Source organism: Cynocephalus volans, chromosome 12 (genome assembly GCF_027409185.1).
Source record: "Cynocephalus volans isolate mCynVol1 chromosome 12, mCynVol1.pri, whole genome shotgun sequence".
In the NCBI taxonomy this organism is placed as follows: Eukaryota; Metazoa; Chordata; class Mammalia; order Dermoptera; family Cynocephalidae; genus Cynocephalus; species Cynocephalus volans.
The window spans coordinates 93,214,572-93,236,850 of record NC_084471.1 but is presented as its reverse complement, the minus strand read 5'-3'; the positions used below and the strand labels follow the sequence as shown (position 1 = coordinate 93,236,850).

At 32.8% G+C, this 22,279-nt stretch overlaps 1 protein-coding gene across 9 annotated transcripts in view; it reads left to right on the top strand.

Moving 5' to 3' along the window:
* Positions 1-22,279, top strand: part of AEBP2 (AE binding protein 2) — a 211,001-nt gene that overhangs the window by 40,672 nt on the left and 148,050 nt on the right. For 5 of the 9 annotated variants that reach the window (XR_010021350.1, XM_063075485.1, XM_063075479.1 and 2 more), the window contains 5 exons: positions 733-857; positions 2,598-2,639; positions 8,213-8,280; positions 10,108-10,221; positions 12,818-12,844. Coding sequence is in view for 8 of the 9 variants with exons in the window: in XM_063075485.1 (XP_062931555.1) it covers positions 733-857; positions 2,598-2,639; positions 8,213-8,280; positions 10,108-10,221; positions 12,818-12,844 (376 nt within the window). In the remaining variant the exon portion in view is untranslated. Of the gene's footprint in view, positions 1-732; positions 858-2,597; positions 2,640-8,212; positions 8,281-10,107; positions 10,222-10,842; positions 11,040-12,817; positions 12,845-13,399; positions 14,823-22,279 lie in introns of those variants that run through there. The other 4 variants (XM_063075477.1, XM_063075483.1, XM_063075480.1 and 1 more) reach the window with 4 other exon arrangements.

The following is a 22,279-nucleotide window of genomic DNA, read 5'->3' as shown; positions in this document are numbered from 1 at the left end:
ATGCATTTATTTTATTTAATCACAGTCTGTAGCTGTTACAATATCTCCGTTTTACAAGGAAGGGAACTTATGTAGGTTGAGCAGTTTGCTCATAATTGCACAGCTGATAACTGGTGGAGTTGGAAGTTAGAATTTTGGTGGGCTGATTGGCATTCAAAAATGTATTTGTAATTTTCTTAGATCATTGTTAGAAGTTATTCATAATCAAGAAAATACTGGTCAAAAATCTCAAAATAATATTACTGCTTTTGTCAAATTTGGAAAAATTTTGATTACATTTTATTATAGAATGTTCATGAAATTTATTTTATATGTTTGGTCATGGTGAATTTGAGATCCCAGTATGGTGTACAGATAATGTTCATCAGATTATGGAAAATGTAGAACTGGTGCTGAGGAGAGATGCTGGAGTGAAAGATAAAATTTTATGAAAAAGAAAGTAGCTGAAACATGGAATCATGAGGTCAGAGGTTAGAACCTTACACACCAAGGGGCAGAATTAACCCACATTCACTCATTCATGGGAATTCTGCTTTTGTACATCTTTATCTTCTCAGCTAGAGTCTGTGTTTTGAAAGCAAAGAATATCTCGTATTTGAACACTAGATAGGTAGCTGTTAATTACTCGTTTCAGTCTTATTACTTATTTTTGTGGAAAATGGACTGTGTGGATGTTTAGCAAACTGTTACATTTTTCTAATATTCTTTACCTTTTTTTGTGTTGACTTTTAGCACGACCACATGATTTCTTCGATGCACAAACACTGGATGCGATAAGACATCGAGCCATATGCTTTAACCTCTCAGCTCATATAGAAAGTTTAGGGAAGGGACACAGTGTTGTTTTTCATAGTACTGTAAGTATTCTTTTTTTTTTTTTTTTTCCCTCCAAATCATATATATCGGTTTGCAAAAGATGTATTTTGACTTTCACAATTATATTTTCAGATTGCTCTAAATCTAAGAGAATACATTTTAGCAAAAGCCTCAAAATATTTTGCTTTATCAATATTTTAAAAATTACTTGTATTTTTTATGAAGCAGATATTTCCCATAATTCTACGTGTTTACAGTTAAGATGAGTATTTTAGCCTTTAGTTTGAGCTATTTAAGAATATTGGGGTAGCGCATTGTACATTGCTACTAGATATTAGACTGGGTTCTGGGTAAAGTAGGTGTATTTTCTGCCTCTGGTTCCCTCATTTGTAAAATAAGAACACTAGACTGCTTTTAGCTCTAAAAAGTTTCATTCACATCCCTATGTGCTGCACGCACCTTTCTCACCCTCCAACACACACATCCAAAGTTTGTGTTAAACACAAAATGAGATAACTTTGGCCATCAAATCAAAGCTTCATGAAGGAGGGGATTTTTAATCTGTTTTGTTCCACCGATATATCCCAAGTCCCTAGAATTGTGCCTTGCACATGGCAGGCATTCAGTATATTTGTTGAATGACTATGTTGTCAACACAGAAGTAGAAAAGTATCAAATTTGAATAAATAATTAAATACAGTTTAATTTTTAATTAACTAGGAGTTAATAGAGAGCTGTTCTTTTTTTTATGCCCTTGGCCATTTTGTTATCCAGTCACTTTTAAACTGGTGTAGTTTGGTGTAGGTAAGTTTGTAAAAGTAAACTGTAGACCAGACTCTCACTAATTTGAATCCCTGGAAAAGTGAGTATTTAATTTTGACTGTTGAAAAATAAAATGTACTAAATTTGGGTTACTTAAATATTTTAAACAAAATGCATGAAAATTTAAATATAAAATGTCATTTTTGATATCAGTATCTGGTTTGGTTTTAATCTCTGTTTTTCCTATTTCTTCTAATAATGAGGTTTTCTTGCATTTTTACTTTTTCTTCTGTATATACTTATTTCCCAATTATTTAGCTTTTCTGTTACTCCTACTTAACTTTAATATTTATACTTACCTCCATTGTTCTTGCTGTTCCTTTTGATTTCTTACCTATTTTGCTCACTTTCTTTAGCTCTATATATACCACCTATTATCTTTTTGCCTTTTTTTTTTTTCAAATGTAAAAAGTAGCTGCCTGAACTTCCGTTATTACAATCTGCTGTGTTGGGTCTCCCTGCTGTGTTTTCATTTTAAAGATAAGGAAGTGTTTTAATAATATGTTTTTGTGGATATTCAAATTGGAATTGAATGGCAAAATATTATAGCTACTTACTGAAGAAAGTTGCAGAAGGATCTGGTAGTGTTTCATTTTTGTTTGATATAGTCTCAGTCTAGGTTAGACTGGACTAACCTATAAATGTAAGAAATATAATATTACAAGATCCATTCAAGTTAAATGAGCCAAGAATGTAACCAATAATGGATTGTATTTATGGAATAAATTTAAATGGAGACCATATTGTCCAGCTGCCAAAAAAAAAAAAAAATTAAATTGGAGGCATGCTTGACATAATGTGAGTTATTAAATGTATTATATAAATTAATTTGTGAGCATATTTAGTCACTATACAGCCAGTGCTCCCTCTTAACTCAAATTTTTCAAATGATGAAACTAGGGACTTCAAAGATGGTGTTGCTTTCTCTCTGTGACATAGTGTCTGTTATCATTACATAGGGTTTATGGAACTCTATCCCTGGCCGTTTCATGGATTCCTGGGTGAGAACTCTTGTGTTATTTGGACTGAAATGTGTGGCATTAAAAGGAAAGTAGAAAGTAGAGCCATAGTTAGGTGTCAGTAAATAGAGCAATAGTTAGGTGTAAGTAAATTCAAGGCCAGTTTTAAAACATTTAGCGTAGAACTTCGGATATTGGTAATTAGTTAAGGATATGAGAGAGAGAGTGAAGAACTGAAGATGTGGAATTGAAGGCAAGAAGGTAGGAAGAGGAAAGGGAACCTTTTCATGAGATGTATGAGTTTGTGTTTGAGGAAAGGCATATCATATTTACTCTCTTTTAAAAAACATAGGAAATGCAGTTATCTAAACAAGGAAAGAGTTGGAGGGGAAAAATTTATAGGGTTTGTAGACCAGAAAGAGTTAAAATAGCTGCTCTGGAAATTTTGTTGGAACTCAGCAAGAGCAGGGGTCTGCTCAGCAGTGATTCTTGAAGTCCTTCTTTGAAGTTTGAGAACACACGTTAATGATGTCAGTCGTTCTTTTTAAAAAAAGATCAGTAAGATGTGGTCACCAGACCCAGAGTGTGGCATTAGGGCAAATTTATTCATTCACTGAAATTTTGAGCACATGTTGTGAGCTGGGTACTAATGATACAGCAGTGAACAAAACAGATTAAAATAAAATGAAAAAGCTATGCTTGTACTCTAGTAGAAGAGACATGCTGAACAAGATAAATTTGTAAAATTGCAAAAACTTGAAGTGAGGGTATGAGCCATTCAGTTATTAGGGGGATGAGCATTTTAGCCAGAGGGAAAGTCAAGTATAGTTTCCTGAGGTGGGAATGTGCCAGGTATATTTGAAAAACAGTGAGGAGGCTAGTGCAGCTGGAAGGAATAAGTGAGGACGAGAGAGTAATTGAGGGAGAACCTTGCTGGACTAAGACCTTGGCTTTTATTTTGTGTGATAGGAAGCCAATGAAGGATTTTTGAGTAGGCATGTTCTGATTTAGTATTTTAAATATAATAAACTGCATCCACTTAAAGCATACAGTACTATGAGTTTTGACAGTTGTACTCACCTTTGAAAGCACCACCACAGTTAAGATATAGGAGATTCCCATCACTCTCAAGTTTCCTGGTGTAGCTTTGCAAGTACAGCTCTTCCTCCACCTCCTGCCCTAGAGAACCTGCTGTTGTTTTTTTCATGTGTAGATTTTAACATGCTCACTTTGGTTTCTGTGTTGAGAACACATTCTTAACAAGGGTGGGGGAAAAGGGAATCTATCTTTTCAGTATTTCAGGTGAGAATGATAGTGGCTTGGACCAGAACGGTTGCAGTAGAGATGGTAAAGATTAGATTCACGCTGTCTTTTAAAGTTAGTACTGATGAGAATTATGGATGGATCAGATGTTGGGTTTGAGAATAAGAGGAAAGGATGACTCCAAGGCTTTTTGGCCTTCGCAACTGGCTAAAATGATGGAATTGCTATTTAATGGAGGCTGTTGAAGCAGATTGGGGGAAAGAGGAATACCAAGAGCTGTAATTTGGACATGTGTTAAGGCCTGTAGAGCATGTAGTGGCTCTGTCCCGTAGGCAGGTGAATGTAAGAGTTGAGTTCAGAGGAGAGGTGTGGCTACAGATAAAAATATGGGAATTTTTAGCGTATCACTGGTATTATTTATAGGTATCAGATTAGATAAGATCACCTAGGGACTAACTTAAGTGTGAATAGAAAGTAGAAAAGAGAAAGAAGTCTAAGGACTGAGGTTTGGAGCTTACCAAACGTTTAGTAATTTAAAGGGCAATAGATCTGATGAAATGGTGGTCTGGTAATGAGCCAGTATCTCTACATATAAGGGAATAGTGGTGGTGAGGATATATAACGTTATCACTTAAAAAGTGGCGCTCCAGCTTGCCTATGCTTTCATTAGAGCATCTCCTTTTAATGAAATCCTCAGGCTCAGTATGGGAAAAATAGAGATGGTTCCCCCCACCTCCAGTGAAGGAGCTAGATATAGTGATGATAGTATTAGGAGTCTGGGGAAAAAAAAGTTTACTCAGGGTCAAAATAGTCTATGAAGATGAGAAGTTTTCTAGCTGAGGAAAACATCTGAAAAGAATGTGATACTTAGGTATGTTGTAAATTTAAAAACTGAGGGATGAATGATGTGCTCTGAAGTCACAGTGTGGAGACACAGACACCTTGACTGAGGAAGAGTCATGAAGATGGAGTGTAATCTGAAGAATGATTTTTCCTGGAGAGGGAAAGTGGAAGGAAGAGACGTCCGTAATGAGATAAGTCTTTGCTGGACATAGTAGAAAGGAAAGAGGAGTTAGGTGAACAAGTTCTCCAAAGTTCTGTGCCTGGGTAGAATCACTTCTGTTAGTAGTAAAAAAAAAAGTTCAGTACTAACTGCAAATTTAAGTTACCTTGTTATCAAATTAACTTTTGTAGGAAATAATCATGCTGATAATGAAATAATTTGCAAAAAATAATGTATATGAGGTATACTACATTGTGCAGTTTGCCTGACTTGCCATATTTCTTTAATTGAAACATTTTCTTTCGAGCCTTCTCCAGAAGAGGTCAGCAGAATCCTAGTTACCAGTCAGTAGCTTGCTGTGCTTAGTTGACTTGTATTGTTTTAATATCTTATTTCATTTAGAGGTATTTTGTTTTAGCATCTCCAGATCTGTACTTGGGCTTTTTAGTTAATTTTGTTGCCAAGTCTAGAATTAGGGTACTTATTTAACTTTAGGTTTTTATATAATGGAAATAGAAAGTGTTTTATTTTTGTTTAAAGCTCTGCTTTTATTCATTTCTAATATGTTTTCAGGATGACATAACATTTTGTTGGGTATTTGGAATTTAAATTTGGTAAAAACATATTGAGATTGTTATTATTCACTAAAGTGCTAATTTTGTTATGAAAATTGTAAGAGTCATAAAATATTATATTGATTTGTTTTTATTTTGTTTAAGCATTACCTTAATTTTCAGAATCTGTAATGAATGACAAATATATTGTTTTCCTTATGATTTTTTAAGTCTTTTTATTCAGATTGATTTCCACTGCTTAACTTAGGTAGATTCCTTAAGTTTGAACCTAACAAGTGAATGGCCTATTTTCCACTTAAAACTGATCAACTAACAACAATAACCCCAAGCAAACAACAAACAACTGTAGTCATAAATTAGAGCGTTTTCCTTCCCACCAGTATTTTTTCTTCAGATTTATTTGTTCTTTAAAAATCTTCCAACCAGTATGGGTGCTTGATTGGCAATCTAGCTAAGCTAGAGACTTAGTAAAACAAATAGCATTTTCAGTCCCTTAATTAATAATGATAATATGGCTTTAGTGTTTATTTCTACAAAGCTTCTTTAATTCCTTTTTCTCTTGTGAAAATATATGATTAAAGGTGAAGTTGAGAAGAGGTTGTTTTATGTGATTAAGGACTTAAGGAATAAAGAAAAGTCACAGAAAAAGTTGTATACCATGATCTCATTGCCAAACAAAACCTGGCTTTTTTTGTTTGTGGGATACTATTCCACATAAATTTTTTCTTTTACCTTTTTGAGGTTTGATTAACACAGAGTAGTGCAAATTTTAATTGTTCAAGTTGATGAACTTTTTACATAAGTATACACTCAATTGCACATAAATTTTTGTTTTGTTTTTAAGAGTCACAATCATATTGTATAACTACTCTTTTAATTTGATATTAGTAGCATTTTTTACTTGTTTTTTAGCATTTTTAAACCTAATTTTAAATTACTGTATAATATTCCATTGTAATTATTTATTTGTATTCTTTATTTATTACAAACATATTGGGTCAGTACATGTGGTAGATGCTGGATTTACAATATTCCACATTCTGTGAGAGAAGAGAGGCATATAAAGGAATGACAATATAGTGTATGTAGTACATGCTAATGTAGACTCAGCAGTCAGCATTTTGGAGATACATACTAGGGGCCCTTAATCCATTTTTGGAGTTGGGGATGCAAGGAAGAGGAGGTGATAATGCATGTGTCCTAAAAAGTGTATACAAGATTGTGAAAGAGGGTGGGTAGACACTACACATTCCAGGCAGGGAAAATGGGAATAATAATTTGGTGTAAATTTTATTTGGCTTAACTGAAACCTATAGTTGTGTTAATTGCCAAGTTAAAGTGAGTAATCAAAAAATGAAGCATACATACCTTAAACATTTTAGCTGAATATGTAAATGAATATTTAGTAATTTCTTTTATGTAGGGCCAGAGTCATACTTTGGAATATAGATGAGTTAATTGGAGTTCCCAGTCACATTTCTGTAATAAGCCATACTTACATATATAATGCAGTGATTTGCAGTTTTTATTTATTTAAAGCAGAGCCAGAACTTGTAGACAATTGAAAAGACAATCGGGATATCCAAATGTGTAGATCTTAGAGATATTTCATGGTTTTTATTCTCAGTCTTTTACTGTAATTCTCTGGCACCCCCTGCCCTCCCCCCCCTTTTTTAGGGACTCACGTTTAGCAAGTCTTCCAAAAGTCATCAACTCAGTTTTAGAAATTGAAATGATGAAATTATAGAAACAAGTCTTTAATTTTACTAGGCAGGGATTTGATTTGCTTTTACTGCTGTGTGTCCAGCAGCTAGAGCACTGTCTGATCTATAGCAGCTGTTTCTTCTGTAAAACATTAATACCACGGGTGCACAGAAAGCCTGGAGAGCTGATTGTTCTGGTAAGTTAGAGGTCAGATGAGAAATTTTCTTTTATATGTCTCATAGTTTGGAAAACCAGCCTCAATATGATTTCAAGGCAGAAAAACATGAAAAAAATGAGACTAGAGAGGCCAGATCCTGAAGAGTTTTGTGCACTGTGCTAACAATGACCTTTTTCTTAAGTGCTCAGGGGAACCGTTGAAGAGTTTTAGTTTTGGAAGTGATATTGCTGAATTTGTGCTTTGGAACAAGCACTGTGGGTACTGAGTGGAGAATTGCTTTGGTGGCTTGAGGAGGTCCAGAATTTTGGAGACCTAAACTTGGGTTATGGCAGCTTGGGTGGACGTAACAGGTATTAAAGGGTACAATCACAAGGTCTTAGTGTTTGGATATTTACTTTCCCCTTTTTGGGCCAGAAGTGCTCAAAAGTGTTCTTATAACATGAGCATCTTTGAGCATAGAGCTAGCTTTTCCTAATTCAGGTTTGTATCTTTAGGATATATTTCTAAAAAGTTCAGTTAATTTATTTTATATGAAACACTGCTGTAGATGGTATGATAAAGAAGTCTGTAGGATAAGATTCTTGTGTCATAGAACTTTCAGTCTTAAGGGAAGAATGGAGGTTTGAGTGCTACAAAGCGGGGAAGAACAGTATGTTGTGGTGCTAATATCTCTTCCAGGGCATTAACACTGAAAGTTTTTTTTTTATTTTATTTTATTTTATTTTATTTTTATTTTTTATTTTTATTTTTTTTAATTTTATTTTGTCGATATACATTGTAGCTGATTAATGCTCTGAAAGTTCTTGATTAGGGGCAAAAGTGCTTTTTAATAGTGCATGAAAATGATGTTTTACAGATCATTTTTATAATTTTTTTTTCATGTCATTACTAGGTAATAGCTAAGAGAAAAGAGGATTCTGGAAAGATAAAACTTTTGCTTCATTGGATGCCTGAAGACATGTATGTATTTGAAATACTATGTGTAACTAATAGACTTAACGTTTTATTTTGATTAAAATCTTACACACAAAAATTGTTATTAAATTCAAATGAAAAGACTTAGAGAAATTAAACCATGTAACATTTTGATGTTCTCAGGATTAAAGAGATAAAAATCTTTAGTTTTTTAACTGTTTTTAATAAACGTAGTTGCAGCAATTTTTAATCATTTTTAGGATTTTTAATGACCTCCAAGTAGTATGCAAGCAGCCTTAGTTGTGCCTTTGTTTGAATCATTTATCTAAAAAATTTGTCCATACCAGCCAGCTGCCAAAAAAAAAAAAAAAAACAACAACAACTTTGTAAAAGATTTCCAGCATGCGGTGAATGATGTTTTATAGAAAAAGCAATTGACCAGTTTTCCAGCAGTGATTACATTTTTATTTGAGTTTTAGTAGCTTTTTGAGCTCTTCTGACCTAGATGTTCCTCAATTCAGATATTTCATCTTTAATTTTCCTTTTATCTTTTAAATTAAAATGTACTTGTTACAGAAGGTATTGAAGGTGTATCGTAGAAATTTTGGACAGAGTTGATAAAAACTAAATAGAAAAGTTTAAATGAAGGGGATTTCATTGTGTATGCTTACTTAAAATATGTGGCCAACATTTGTCCTTGTTATTAATTTTTCTATGATACTGTTTTCCCTACTCTGTTCTGAGGAGATGTTAATCAATGGTAGTGTTAAAGGTCTTAAAAATAGATTTGGGATTTACAGTATGCATTACCATGTTAAATCTGTTTAACATTTTTTTAATCCTGTGATTGCCAACTTGCATTAGTATAGAACTTATCTTCCACAGCTCTCCCCTTGCTCTACCCTCTCCCCCCAATACAAACCTAGACTGGGTTTATGGAAATGTTACCCTTTATTTAACTAACTCCTTTTTACTAAACATTGAAGTTAACTATTTTTCATTATAAAGTGATATGAAAATCTCTCTATTAATATACACACTATGCAAAATGTTAAGATTTTTGGTGGTAATTGCCTCCCTGAAAGTTTGTGTCAACTTATAGTCCCATCTGCTACATTAGAGAATTTAATTCTCTGGCTTATTGTTAACACTGGCTCTTATCATTTCCTTTTACGTTTTGCATTTCTTTGATTACAAGTGAGATAATTTTTAAACTGTTTCTGTCTTCAGTGAATTAATGGTTTGTGTCCTTTTCCTCTCCCATCTCCTCTTTTCCTAATAAGTTTTCATCTGTTTCATACTGATTTTTAAGAGATATTTTTATATTAAGGTTATAAACATAGTTCCTTTAAAAATATCTATCAAATTCAAATGTCTGTGTATTCCAAGTGTTTTAGAAAAGGATTAGTCCAAATATCAAAATACTCTTATTTGAAATTTTTGTAGTAATAAACTTCTTTGGATTCAGAATTTTGGTCATATGCATTTTTTAATCTTATGGGGTTTTTACTTCCTTCTTAATAAAGAGACTTGATGTCAGATTTTTATCAAGTCAAGCTCAGTTATGAATTTCACTCAGTGAGTTAAGAGCCAGACTATGTGTTCTGATAAGTTTAAGGCTTTGCCACCCCAAATTCCTAATTTATTCCTAAATCCCTGTCAAAAATTTAACGCTGCCATTTCTTCTCTGGGACTGTATGTCCTGCTACTAATGCTGAAGTTTGTGGCTGAGCTTCCGTGGCTTCTGAGAAACTTGTTAACCTAGGTGGCCCCATCAAACTAGCAGATAAGGTTGGGAAATGTGAAGGCATATATGAAGGGTAAATCTAAAATTAATGTTATCTTACTGTTGCCTTGTTTTTTAACTCATAGTCTGCCTGATGTGTGGGTGAATGAAAGTGAAAGACATCAGTTAAAAACTAAAGTAGTTCATTTATCAAAGCTACCCAAAGATACTGCCTTGCTTTTGGACCCAAACATATACAGGTAAACTAGTTCTTGGCTCTGTTTTACTTTCTGAATTGTAATCTTAAGTCTCTCTAAATTTTGGATAAGTTAGGACTATTCTTAAGTACTGAATTTCAATTCCAAGCCTATCTTACTTTCTGCCTTTTTTTTCTTTTTGGGTATGTGGAGATTACACAGAGAATCCAGAAAGACCAATCCAATATTTTGCTAAAGTTTATATGCTTGTTTAATTCTAGATCTATCTTAATTAAGCTTTGATTTTAATATTCATAGTATTTTGAAAATAAATGCCTTTTGTTTAAATATGTAACTCTTTTTATAATGTCAGACTTTTGTGGGCCTGGGAATATATCATGTGTGTCCTAAATACCATCACTGTTTGAAATTAAAAATTTTTAAAAATTTATATTCTCCCCGCACTTTTCCTTTGTTTGTTCGTTTTGTTTTTTTGGTGGCTGGCCGGTACGGGGAACCGCACCCTTGACATTGGTGTTACAAGGCTGTGCTCTAACCAACTGAGCTAACCGGCCTCCCCAGACTTTTCAAAAGAGCAGTTTAAATATTATTGTGTTTTGTTTTTAAGAGGTAACTCGGAGTGTTCACATTTCTGATGATTTTCTGATCTGACCTTTGTTTTAGTGTGCTGTGCTTATGAAGGGCTGGTGGGGGGCGGAGAGGAGACCACCGTTTCTCACTGTGTGCTGAGCCGCTTTGCTAGGCGCTTTACATTCACGTCATCCTCACAGCAGCTCTGTGAAGTAGCTGTTACTATCTCTGTGTTACAGCTTGGGAAACTGAGGCAAGAAGTTAAATAGTTTAATCTGCCCAAGGTTACACAGATAGTAAGTGGCCAAACTCCATACTACCTCTAATCTAAGTGACGTATACTAGGGTGATTTTAAAAAAGTGATGAAAATGCTTAAAACCAGTTTTTAAAAGGCAGTATTAATGAAAGAATTTAATATTTTTTAAATGAAATTTTAATATGTATTTTGCATAGAGATAGTTTGGACAGAAATGTCCAAAATTCCCAAATGTAAATTTTAGCTATCATAAAGATAGCTAATTTTATAGTCATTAAAAACCTTAGGGCTGAGCCCGTGGCGCACTCGGTAGCGTGCTGCGCTAGCAGCGCGGCGACGCTCCCGCCGCCGCGGGTTCAGATCCTATATAAGGATGATCGGTGCACTCCCTGGCTGAGCGCCGGTCACCGGAAAAAAAAAAAAAAAAAAAAAAAAAAAAAAAAAAACCTTAAAGGCTGTGTTCATTCCATGACTGAACTTTTTGGAATATTCTTCAATATAACAGGATTTCTATAATTTGAGACGTTCTTCTGAGAATGAAATTCTAACATAGAATGGGTCTTGCCATGTGGAAATATTGAGACTCTTGAGTTTTCTCTATTTCTCAAAACATTTCTTAAAACATCCTTTGATGAAGCTGCTAAAGTACAGTAAAACTTGTTCTTTGTGGGATGAGAGACGATCAAGGAGAGGATTGAGTGAAATTCACTACCAAAAATATGAAAAAGGTACAACTACTCTCTTTTCAAAGGAAAATAATTGAGTATTCTTTATTTACTGGTACCTAATTTAAGGATTATTTCTGTTTACTCTTTGGAAGGAGGTAACTACAGTTAGCATTCTAAAAGACTGATATTTTGGGAGAGCCACTCTGCTTTTAGAACTGGTTGTAAACATCTCTTGAAGAGCTGACAAAGGAGCGTGAATCTTAAATTAAGATTAATCTGTGTTTCTGCCCTGTATTCTACTTTTCTCTTTCAAAGAGTCTTCCTTTCTCACCAAACCAGCTTATTTTTGCTGCTGTTGTGCTATGTAGGAATCAATTTAGATATTTTAGTGAAAGTGACTTAAAAATAACATTCAAATTTAGAACTGATTTCCAAAAGTGCATAGGAATAGTGATGCATATTCTCAAAGTATGTGATTCTACAGTTCTTATTTATTTCATTCTTTAGAAATGAGGATGTTCCGAAGGCATATTAGGTGCTTCTTTAGATTTAATTTTCCTTAATGATACCAAAAGAAAAATCTTAAAATTTAATTTTGACTCTATATTTTTGTGCTGCTTCTTTTCTGAAATCAAAACTGAGTCTTCTCTAAAATGGTATAGAGTCATAGAAGCCCCTTCATTTGCTCTGGTGTAGTATCTTTAGTAAATTTCTGTGTTTGAATGGGAAAACTTGTGAAATTAAGTAAAGAGAAAAAATTTTTTCTTGTTCTTAGGAGAAATAATTTCTTCCTCATACACATATCAAAATGAAAACATGGCTAACTTTCCAAAAATTAACTTCAGAATGAGACTAAAAAGAACATATTTATTTTGAAGTACTAATTGGTTAAAATGCACGTGTTAGACATGGAATTCTTTCTAAGAAACACATTAACAGTCTGCATAAAAAAGATTTATTAAACAGCTATATTATGTCACTAAATTTGTATCCATTATGTGTATAAATGTTTTGGAAATAAATGTTAATGATCATCTATGATCACATTGCCTATATCTTATAAATTTTTAAAATTTCTCTCTTTAAGTGCTCAATGTGTTTGATTCAGTTGAATAAAAGAAATTCCTTTTTCTCTTTTTCTAGAACAATGCCGCAGAAGAGGTTGAAGAGGTAAAAAATAAATAAATACATAAAAAGCAAACAAGCGGGGACACCTGCAGTCTTAGTCACTGACAATGGGTTTAGGAAAAGTTGCACATTAGAGTCAACCCCTTTCCTTTTTTTTTTTTTTTTTAATCCAGTATTTAGAATAATATTTATGCTTAGTGTAAACATTCTGTGAATGAAGTAGCCTCTTTCTGTGGAATATATTAATATATTACTGTATGTCCACATTTTCATGGAATGGTACTGTGGGAGACTGAGCAAACACTCTTCTGGCAACTTAGTGGAACAGCTTCTTAAAGGCTTTGCATGCTTGCTGCTTTAAGCTGCTTTTTTTTTCTTCCCTTTAGTGATTACAGTAGTTTATATTGGAAAGAAAAACAATTACAACATGTGCCGTTACAGATACCAAAAGCACTGTAAGGATATTTGTCTTGACAGTGTCTGTTGATTTGAAGTCATATTAGGAAATAATTTAGACATTGAAAATTATCAAAAGATAATTTACCTTTCAATTATGATAAATAGATGTGATTGGTTGCCATTTGTGTTCTTTTGCAGAACTCTGATAAGAAAAGTGTTCAATTTGTATTTAAGCAAACAGTGAACGACATTTGCAATCAACTAAAAATTCGTCTATCGAATTAGGTCTGAAAATTACTGTTAAAGAGTGTTGCAGTATGTCTGGTGGCTCCCTTTTCAGGACTAGGGCTTTCTCATGGAGTACAGTATGTTAATATTTACCTATATAACTAATCTGTTAACGGTTTTTGAAAAACCTCTCTTTAAAATTATTTGAATAATCCTCATATTTTCATTTAACCTATATGACTCTAATTTTTTTCTGAGGAAAGCATTTGGTTTTTGAGTTGTTCTTTCTTAATGTAAGAAAAACTGTATTTTTTTTAAAAGTTATCTTCAAACTAAATCCTTTATGCACCAAAGTTGGTTTTGAAAAGGAAAATAAAATCACTTTCTTGCTCGGTAAGCAAGAAGCCATATTGATTTTTTTTTAACTTACAGAAATGGAAATATGTGTAACTTGTTAGTATTGTATTAAACAAATGTTGCATAGAGATAATAGAACATTGCTTGTAAATAATTCAGCAGATTTGTAATATATTTTTATATTTTCAAATGTACTGTAGATGTTTTTCTAGAGGCATGAAAGTTAAATGTATATATTATGGTAGAAATAATATTGAAGGATATTGTAATTCACTAGTGCTGCCAGAGGAATTGTTAATAAAGCACCTTCTTTAACAATAAATGTCTTTTGCAGACTTAAGGGACTATGTACTACTGTTATTATCTATAAGAACAAAACACATTGAACATCCTTCCAGAAAGTCTTTGAGGGAGGACCTATACCCATAATAGAACTATGGCACTCATTTCTGACAGTGACCGGGAAATCAATTATTTCCTTACTGTTGGAAGGACATATTGTAAAGTATGTGGTTATATGCAGTCAAACTGCAGAAAATGCTCCTGATTGAGGAGTTTTCACTTCACTACAGTGATATAAAAACCAGCAGTTTTTACACTAAATTTTTTAAAGAAAGAATAGACAAAAATATAGAATTAAATAAGCCTTTGGTTCCAAAATGAGAAAGATTCCATGGTACATAAATCATTTCTCATTTGCTTTAAAAAATTAAAAAATAATAAAAACTATGGGAGTCTTTATTCATTAACAGTGGGGGTAAAGAGCTATATACATGAAATGAGTCATATAAAACTAAATGAAGTGCAAATAAAAGCACTGCTACTATAAGACATTCTGGAATGGTTGTTTAATAAGGGTATTATCCATACGATCTGTAGCAAATGTGATTTTATTTTTAAAAAGAAAAGAAAAGCAGTGTGTTTTCTTACTTTTTTTGTTTTCTTTTGCTTAAGCACTTCATCAATTGCTTTATTCTGTATCTTGCGAAGTAATCTGCAATCTTCTTTGTTCTTTTCAAATTTTGATTTGTTATAAAATTGCCAAATAGAAGTGTTTCAGATATATAGTTTGTACTTGTATTTTTATTTTATTGCATCATGTTCTTGTAAGTCATTCTTAATTGACCAATGATTGTAGACCTTGCTTGAGTATTTTTTCTAATAAAACAAAGCAAATTACATTTAGCTTCAAATTGTAACAATTCAATTAAATTTTAAAATGACATCTGAAAAATATACATCTAATATTTTCTTTAGAAAACAGCTTTTTCATTGTGTAGAAATTCTTAGATGTCAGAACCAGATTTCTTGCTTATTGATTTAGCCTCAGAGTAACTCAGTCACTCATCCTTTTGCTGCTTATCCGACTTTGGTTTGGTACTACTAATTAACATACCATAAAGAATATGGAATTAAAATGAGCTAGTTTTATAACTTGTTGTATGTGTACATATCCACACATTCATTATGATTGGGAAATAACTATGAAAGTTAATTTGTAATGTTCATTTATTAATGTCTGCCCATCTATATTCTTCCTCCTGCCCCCACATATGATGAGTCTCTTACTTAAAATCTGGTCCTTTTAGAAAAAGTTTGCCAATCCCTTGTCTAGTTGATAACATTTTTGGAAAAAGAAACATAGGCCACTCAACTTCCATTTTAATATGATAGTGTTGATCTTGGTAATAAGCTGAAATGTTAAATTTCAGTGAAAGCTATTTATATACTTTACAATAAATATCGCCATATTAGTTATCTGTAACAAATAGTGTTTTGGGGACACTTTTACGTTTTTTTTTTTTTTTTTGGGGGGTGCTGCCAGTACCAGGGTCCATATCAATGATCTTGGTGTTGCAAGGCTTGCTCTAACCAATTGAACTAACTTGCCAGCCCTAGATTTCTTAATAGTTATTAATAGTCCACCATTTCACCATTTGTGTTTTTGTATTTTACTAAATAGAACTAAATGAAATTTTGTTAATCAGATTGTTTAAACCATAGAGCACATCTGCTTTATCTAAAAGAATCTTGAAATGAAAAATACTGTAATATTTAAAGTGGTTTTTTAATAAACTTACTTTTTTGTATCTGAATTTCTCCTAAAGGGAATACACATTGCTTCTGAATTTCAGATAAAAAGAAATTAAGATGGACAGTAATTAACAGTCAATGTGTATTTTAAGATTTATTACCCATTGGAGGCATTGATAATCATTTTAGTAAACCTTTGGTTGCAAAGCTTTTTTCCCTTTCACACGTTTATAAAATGTTTTAAATATGCAATACTTTTAAAAAGATAGAATTTGCCACAGTTGCTTAAAGCATCTTTTATTGTTTGCTTTTTGAATTTTTTTGAATACATGATTAACAAAGGTGTTAGATTTTTGAGTAGAATATAAAAAGGGGAAAATATGGTTGTGTTTATTAAAGTACTTGGTGGGGTGGCTTTTCTGTTTAATCATAGCTTAAAGGTTTTTTTTTTAGTACCTCTGCATATGGTCTCTAAAAGGCACACAAAAATTCTTAGTTTATGTAGATTCTTAATATGAAAAACTGATGTATTTGTCTGTATAACAAGGCCTGGGGTTGCAGATGTACAAGGAGATGTTTATATATATTTATAAAAAGTGATTTAAATCATATGGAATTTGAAAATATTTTTTTCAGAGTTCATTTTGGAGTTTTAAATTAAAATATTTTCCTATTTAAAAAAATACAGAATATCATAAAAGGATAAAAAAATTATTTTTAGAAAATTCCTTGTGTACATATTTTTCTTTCTTAATTCTAAAGAGTCTTGTGGCCTTGTGTAGGTCGGACATTGTGAAATTCCAACACTACAGCTTTAATATGTTTGCTGTTTTTTTTTTAAGGTTAGAATATTTTTTCATTTCTTTTTTTTTTTTTGATCTGAGTCTTTATTTTTTTCCCCAATACAAATTTAAGGATTATTTACTTATATTTATAAACAATAAAAGCTCCTTTAATATTAGAAATTCCCCAATTCTTTTTTTTTTTTTTAAATTTTATTTTGTCGATATACGATGTGGTTGATTATTGTGGCCCATTACCGAAACCTCCCTCCCTATTTTTTCATTTCTAATGGTTGTAAGCCTCAGTAGCCTTAAAATGTAGTAATGAGATTTTAAAAAAAATCTTTTAAAAAAGATTTAAATATTTACTTAGCCTAATTTATTTCCTGAATCGAGTTTGTGAGGTATAACACAGTTTTGTTGATCTGAAAGTTTTTTTTTTAATTGATTATACATGTTCATGGGGCATGAGCTGACCGTCAGCCTAATCTGAAAGTTAAAAATGACTCATGAGCAGGTTAGAGCAGGAATTGCAAGATTTTTTTGTTTCCTTTTTTTTTTTTTTGTCTTTATTATTTCCAGATTTTTTTCTAGGTCACCATTCTTTCCACTATAACAGACTGCTTCTCATAGTGTGAGAGAAATGAGTGTACATTGTACTATCGCTATAAAGGTGTGGTCAGTGTTTCTGCCATAGTCAGTCCCTAGCATGATCATGCGTAAACACAAAATAGTCTCTAAAATATTTGTTGAATAAGTATTATCGATGAGTACTTGTTATGGTAAGATATTTTGGAGAATTACAGCAATAAAACATAAGTAGAGTTGAAGTGACCTGGCTTAAGCCACATTCTGTGATCATATCATATGGTTTTTCACAAGAACCTTTAAAGCTTCAGTCTGTTTAAACATTCTCAATGTAAAGGATTATTGATGTTATATTTTTGCATACTCAGTTGTAATCATTTGGGATTATTTAATTTCATTAAAAATGTTTGGTTTTGGCAGAGCCCCCCCTTTTTTATAAGACCTCAGTTATTTTTATTATTAGTATAACATGTTTAAATAGCATTTAGAAGGAGTTATTCAATATTTGGTTATAATTAGCATTTAGAAGGAGTTATTCAATATTTGGTTTCTTTATTCGAATGTCTTGTCTTGATCCCAGAGCATTGCTCCTCCACCCCAGAGGACTTTTTTTCCTCTTTGGTATTTATATACTTCTGCTAAAGAAAATCTACATTTTACAGATGTTACAAATTTATTATGAAATTGCCGTGGATTTATATGTTTCTGTTAAAGGGAACTGCTTCACAAATTCATTTATATTTGGATGCCTAATAGGTCTTGTGTATGTATAAGATTATTGCATTTTGGGGGGCTTTTTCTTTTTAGAAAAGCTTAAAGTTTTTTTAGGAGGGTGTGTAACTAAGGTATACTAATGGATTGTAAAACATGAGAGTATATCTTGATAGCTGGGCCCACTGCAAGTAATTTAGTATAGACATCATTGAGCATTGCAGGAGAATGGATCATAAGATTCCCAACTTGTGTTCTATCGAATTTTGTAAATTAAAGGAGCCTAATTGGTTGGTTATCTTTTTAATGCCTGCGTAATAAATGCCAGTCTTTGTAGAAGTTAGCTTAAGTTTCTCATTATCACTTCTCTCCAAATATGTCTTCCCCCAAATCAACTGAAAGGTCAGATTTCTTTTTTAAATGTAGTTCAGAATAGTCAGCTGTTCTTTTCAAAATTTGAACTAAACATCAGTAGTATTTATTAAAATTACTTTTTACATTATTAAAGTTAACAGTGCCAAATTGAAGAAGTAAATAGTATAGAATACAGTAATAAAAGTGTAATAATCACTTTCAACTAACCACACTTTTCCTGGTCTCTAGATTGATATTTTGTTAAATCCTTCCAAAACTTTTATTTTGTGCTTATTTAAATTGTTACACACCCAGTTCTGTGATTTGGCCTGTTTTACTCAGGGCATCTGCATAGATCTTTCTTATTCTTTTTTATGGCAAGGTGTCATGTACTGCAATTATTTGACCATTTCCTATCGGTTGACATTGAGATCATTTGCAGATTTTCTGCCATACAAGTAATACAGCAGCATCCTTGAAAATATACTTGGAATGAAATTTCTGTAGTGTTATTTCCTGGAAGAGACTGTTAGCTGGCTTAAAGACTTTTGTAAGTTTTGGTATTGCCAAAATGTTTTCCTGAAAAGGTGGTACCCACATTAAACTCCCATCTACTGGGTATGAATGCTCTTTTCCCTACACTGTATCAATACTTAAATATTATTAAACTTTAAATTTTAGTCTAAGGTGGAAAAGTGGTATACTGGTTAAAAGTATGGATTGCCTGGGTTTAATTTTCAGTTCAACTGAAAATTGACTTAGTTGTTTTGGGCGAGTTATACTTAACCTCTCTGTACCTATTTTTTTTGATTTCTTAAACTAGCATGATATTTTCAGTTACCTAATAGGAATGCTATAAGGATAAAATGAGATGTGATCATTTTATTGAATGAACATGTTTTAAAGAGTACAGTCTTAATCTTCATATCATCACCTAGAATCCCTTCAGACCCACAGTTAGGTGTAGTCTATTTTTGTCACGGAAAGAAATCTTATGCAGGTTCCTTAGTTTTTCTGATCTTTCTTATGTAATAAAAAGCCCTTAAGTCACTTGCAGTCACAAAAAATCTCAATTTGAACATCTCATTAATTTTAATAGGTCTCTTTTAATCCATTTTAGTTGTACAAGTTAGATGAGTTTTGACTGATGTGTATGAAATACCAACACAGTCAAGATACAGAATGTTTTCATTACCTCCCGTAAGTTTCCTTATGCTTGTTTGCAGTCCGTGCTTCCATCCTTGGTTGCCCCAGGCAACCACTGATCTACACTGTGTCACTATGGATAGGTTTGCATTTTCTAGAATTTTATATAAATGGAATCATACAATATCTACTGTTTTGTGTCTGGTTTCTTTTAGCATAAATGATTTTGAAATGCATCAATAAATACTGTAAATAAATATATACATTTTCTGCTTATCTAGTATATTGAACATTATTTCTGTATATTTAGCTTTTTGTATCTGAAGTAGGTATTGGGGACATTAAAAATTATGTGAACTCTTCTGACTTCAGATAGCTCTTTAAGATTTGCTAAATAAATACAGAAGACAGGTGTGGTTGAGCAGAATTGAAGACATTTAAGGCAGTTTTAAAAAAATGAATTCTTATCTGTTTAATCAATCTCATGATTTTTATCAGTTTTTAAGGTAGTTGTGTGGCTTAGGATGAGGGTTTTCATATTTCTTTTTTTTTTTTTTTCATATTTCCATATACTGAAAGTGTTAGAATAAGTATTTCTAGGAAAACAGTTTGTTGCTGTTGTACTAGCAGTGTAATATGAAATTGACTTTTAGCCTACAAAATTGATAAATATCGTATGAAAAAGAAGCAAAATATTATAGATATTAGAAATGCATTTCAAAACTTTCCAAAAAGGTAATACTCAGACCTTACCCAGTTTGGAATAAAGTGAAATATACATAGAAAAATGTACTCCTTCAGTATGAGCATCTGCAAAGTGCAAGGCACTGTTGTAGATTCTGCAGATTCAGCAGTGGACAAAATAAACATTCTTGATCTCATGGAACTTAGAAGTGTGTGGATGGGAGATGATAGGCAATATGCATTTAAATAAGTAAGATATATAGTGTATTATGTGATATAAGTGCTATGAAGGAAAACTAAATGGAGAAGGGGGTGGGGGAGTGAATTTGGGATGCAACTTAGTAGGGTAGTTGGTTAGGCCTTGGCAAAGCCTTGGCTTCAGGAATTAAGTGAGAATCCATGAAGGTATTTGAGGGAGAACAACTCTAGCAGAGACAACAGCAAGTGTAAAGACGTCTCCTTGAAGCAAGAGCATTTATTGAAATATGTATTAGGTTCTTAACATTGTTCCAAGCATGATTCCAGATGCTGGAGATTCTGCATTGAATAAAATATTAAAAAATAATCAATCTCAGCTTCTTGGAGCTTAACATTTCCTCATGCTTGGTGTGTTGTAAGGCTCAGGTTGACGTGAAAGGACTTTATCTTTGAGATGGAAAACCATTGGAAGGTTTTGAGCAGAGAAAAGTTATGATCTGAATTATGTTTTTGAAGGATCTGACTACTCTGAATAATTAACTATATGAGAGCAAAGGCAGAAACAGGAAGAACATCTAAAAGGCTATTAAAAATGAGTAGCTTGGGGCTGGCTGGTTAGCTCACTTGGGAGAGCACGGTGCTGATAATACCAAGGTCAAGGATTTACATCCCCACACTGGCCAGCTGCGAAAAAACCCGCCAAAACAAAACAAAAAACAGTTGCTTGAACCAGAATGTATGGTAGTAAAAAGTGGTTTGGTTTTGCTTTGAAGCTTAAAATGCTCTAAAAAGTAATGTCTATTTAAAAAAAAAATTGGAATTGCGGTATTTATTTGTAGATAGGTTTGTTGGTAGTTTGGATGTATGTGGGCATTGGCATTTCAAAAGGTTTGTAGAAAAAAAGAATTAAAAGATAATATGAATCTTTCCATGAACTTTTTGAAGTACCCTTGTAGCATGAGCATCAGGGATGACTAGGATTTTGGCTTAGGACAGAACTATGAAATAGTGATGGAAAAGGCTGCAGTATGGAGAGGGGTGAATTTAGAAATTAAGCTTCAAATGTTTTATATTTGGGATGCTTATTAGACATCCAAGTGGAGGTGTCACAAGGCAGAGGGGGATTTATAGTGGAAGTGATTTCAGGTAGAAGACTAATTTATATGTATTTTTTGAAATCTGTGTTATTTTGTTACACATTCTTAAAGATACATTTGTCATTTCTTCTCCAGTGAAGAGTTAATAAACTTGAGTCTGGGCCCGAGCAAGAGAGGACCATGGGCACTTTTTGAATAAGGAGTGAGCAGCAGGAATTCAACCTGAGACCTACTAGAAATATACTTTTTGATAGGTGGTAAAGAATAAATGGTCATGGTTCAAATTGCTGGTGATTAAAAAAAATTTAGAAACAGAAAGTTGATGCTTAGTCTTTATTTCCTGTATACCAACTACTGATTTAAATCAACCATACTAAGTCCTTTCTGGAATAATGTGGGATAAGTAGTCACTAATGTTATTGCTTGGAATAATAGGAATAGTGAACACTTATCAAACACCAAGTGCCTGACTATTCTAGTACCTTAGATACATTAACTCATTTAATCCTCATGAAAGCTCTGAGCGGCAGGTAAAATATTGTCCCCATTTTATGGTGGAAGAAACAAGCACAGAGAGGTTAAGTGATGTTCCTGAGATCACATTTGGAAAAATCTGGAGAACTTTTGAATGCTAGGTATCCCAGAGGAAGTGGCTTTCAAACGATGTGGGGGGACAAGGTGAAATTTACCAGTGGAAATAGCATGTTAAAGACAAAAAGTCTAGTAAAATTTTGTAAATACTTAGTACCCAGCATGTACTTGGTACTTGGGATAACAGAGTAAGGTGTTCTGTTCATTCTTTCCAGGTTTGGGAATAGAGACATCATAACAACATTAACGTAATTTCTGTGTAGTGAGGGGTGCCATGTTGGAGGTATGCCTGGAGTGATGTGGAAGCC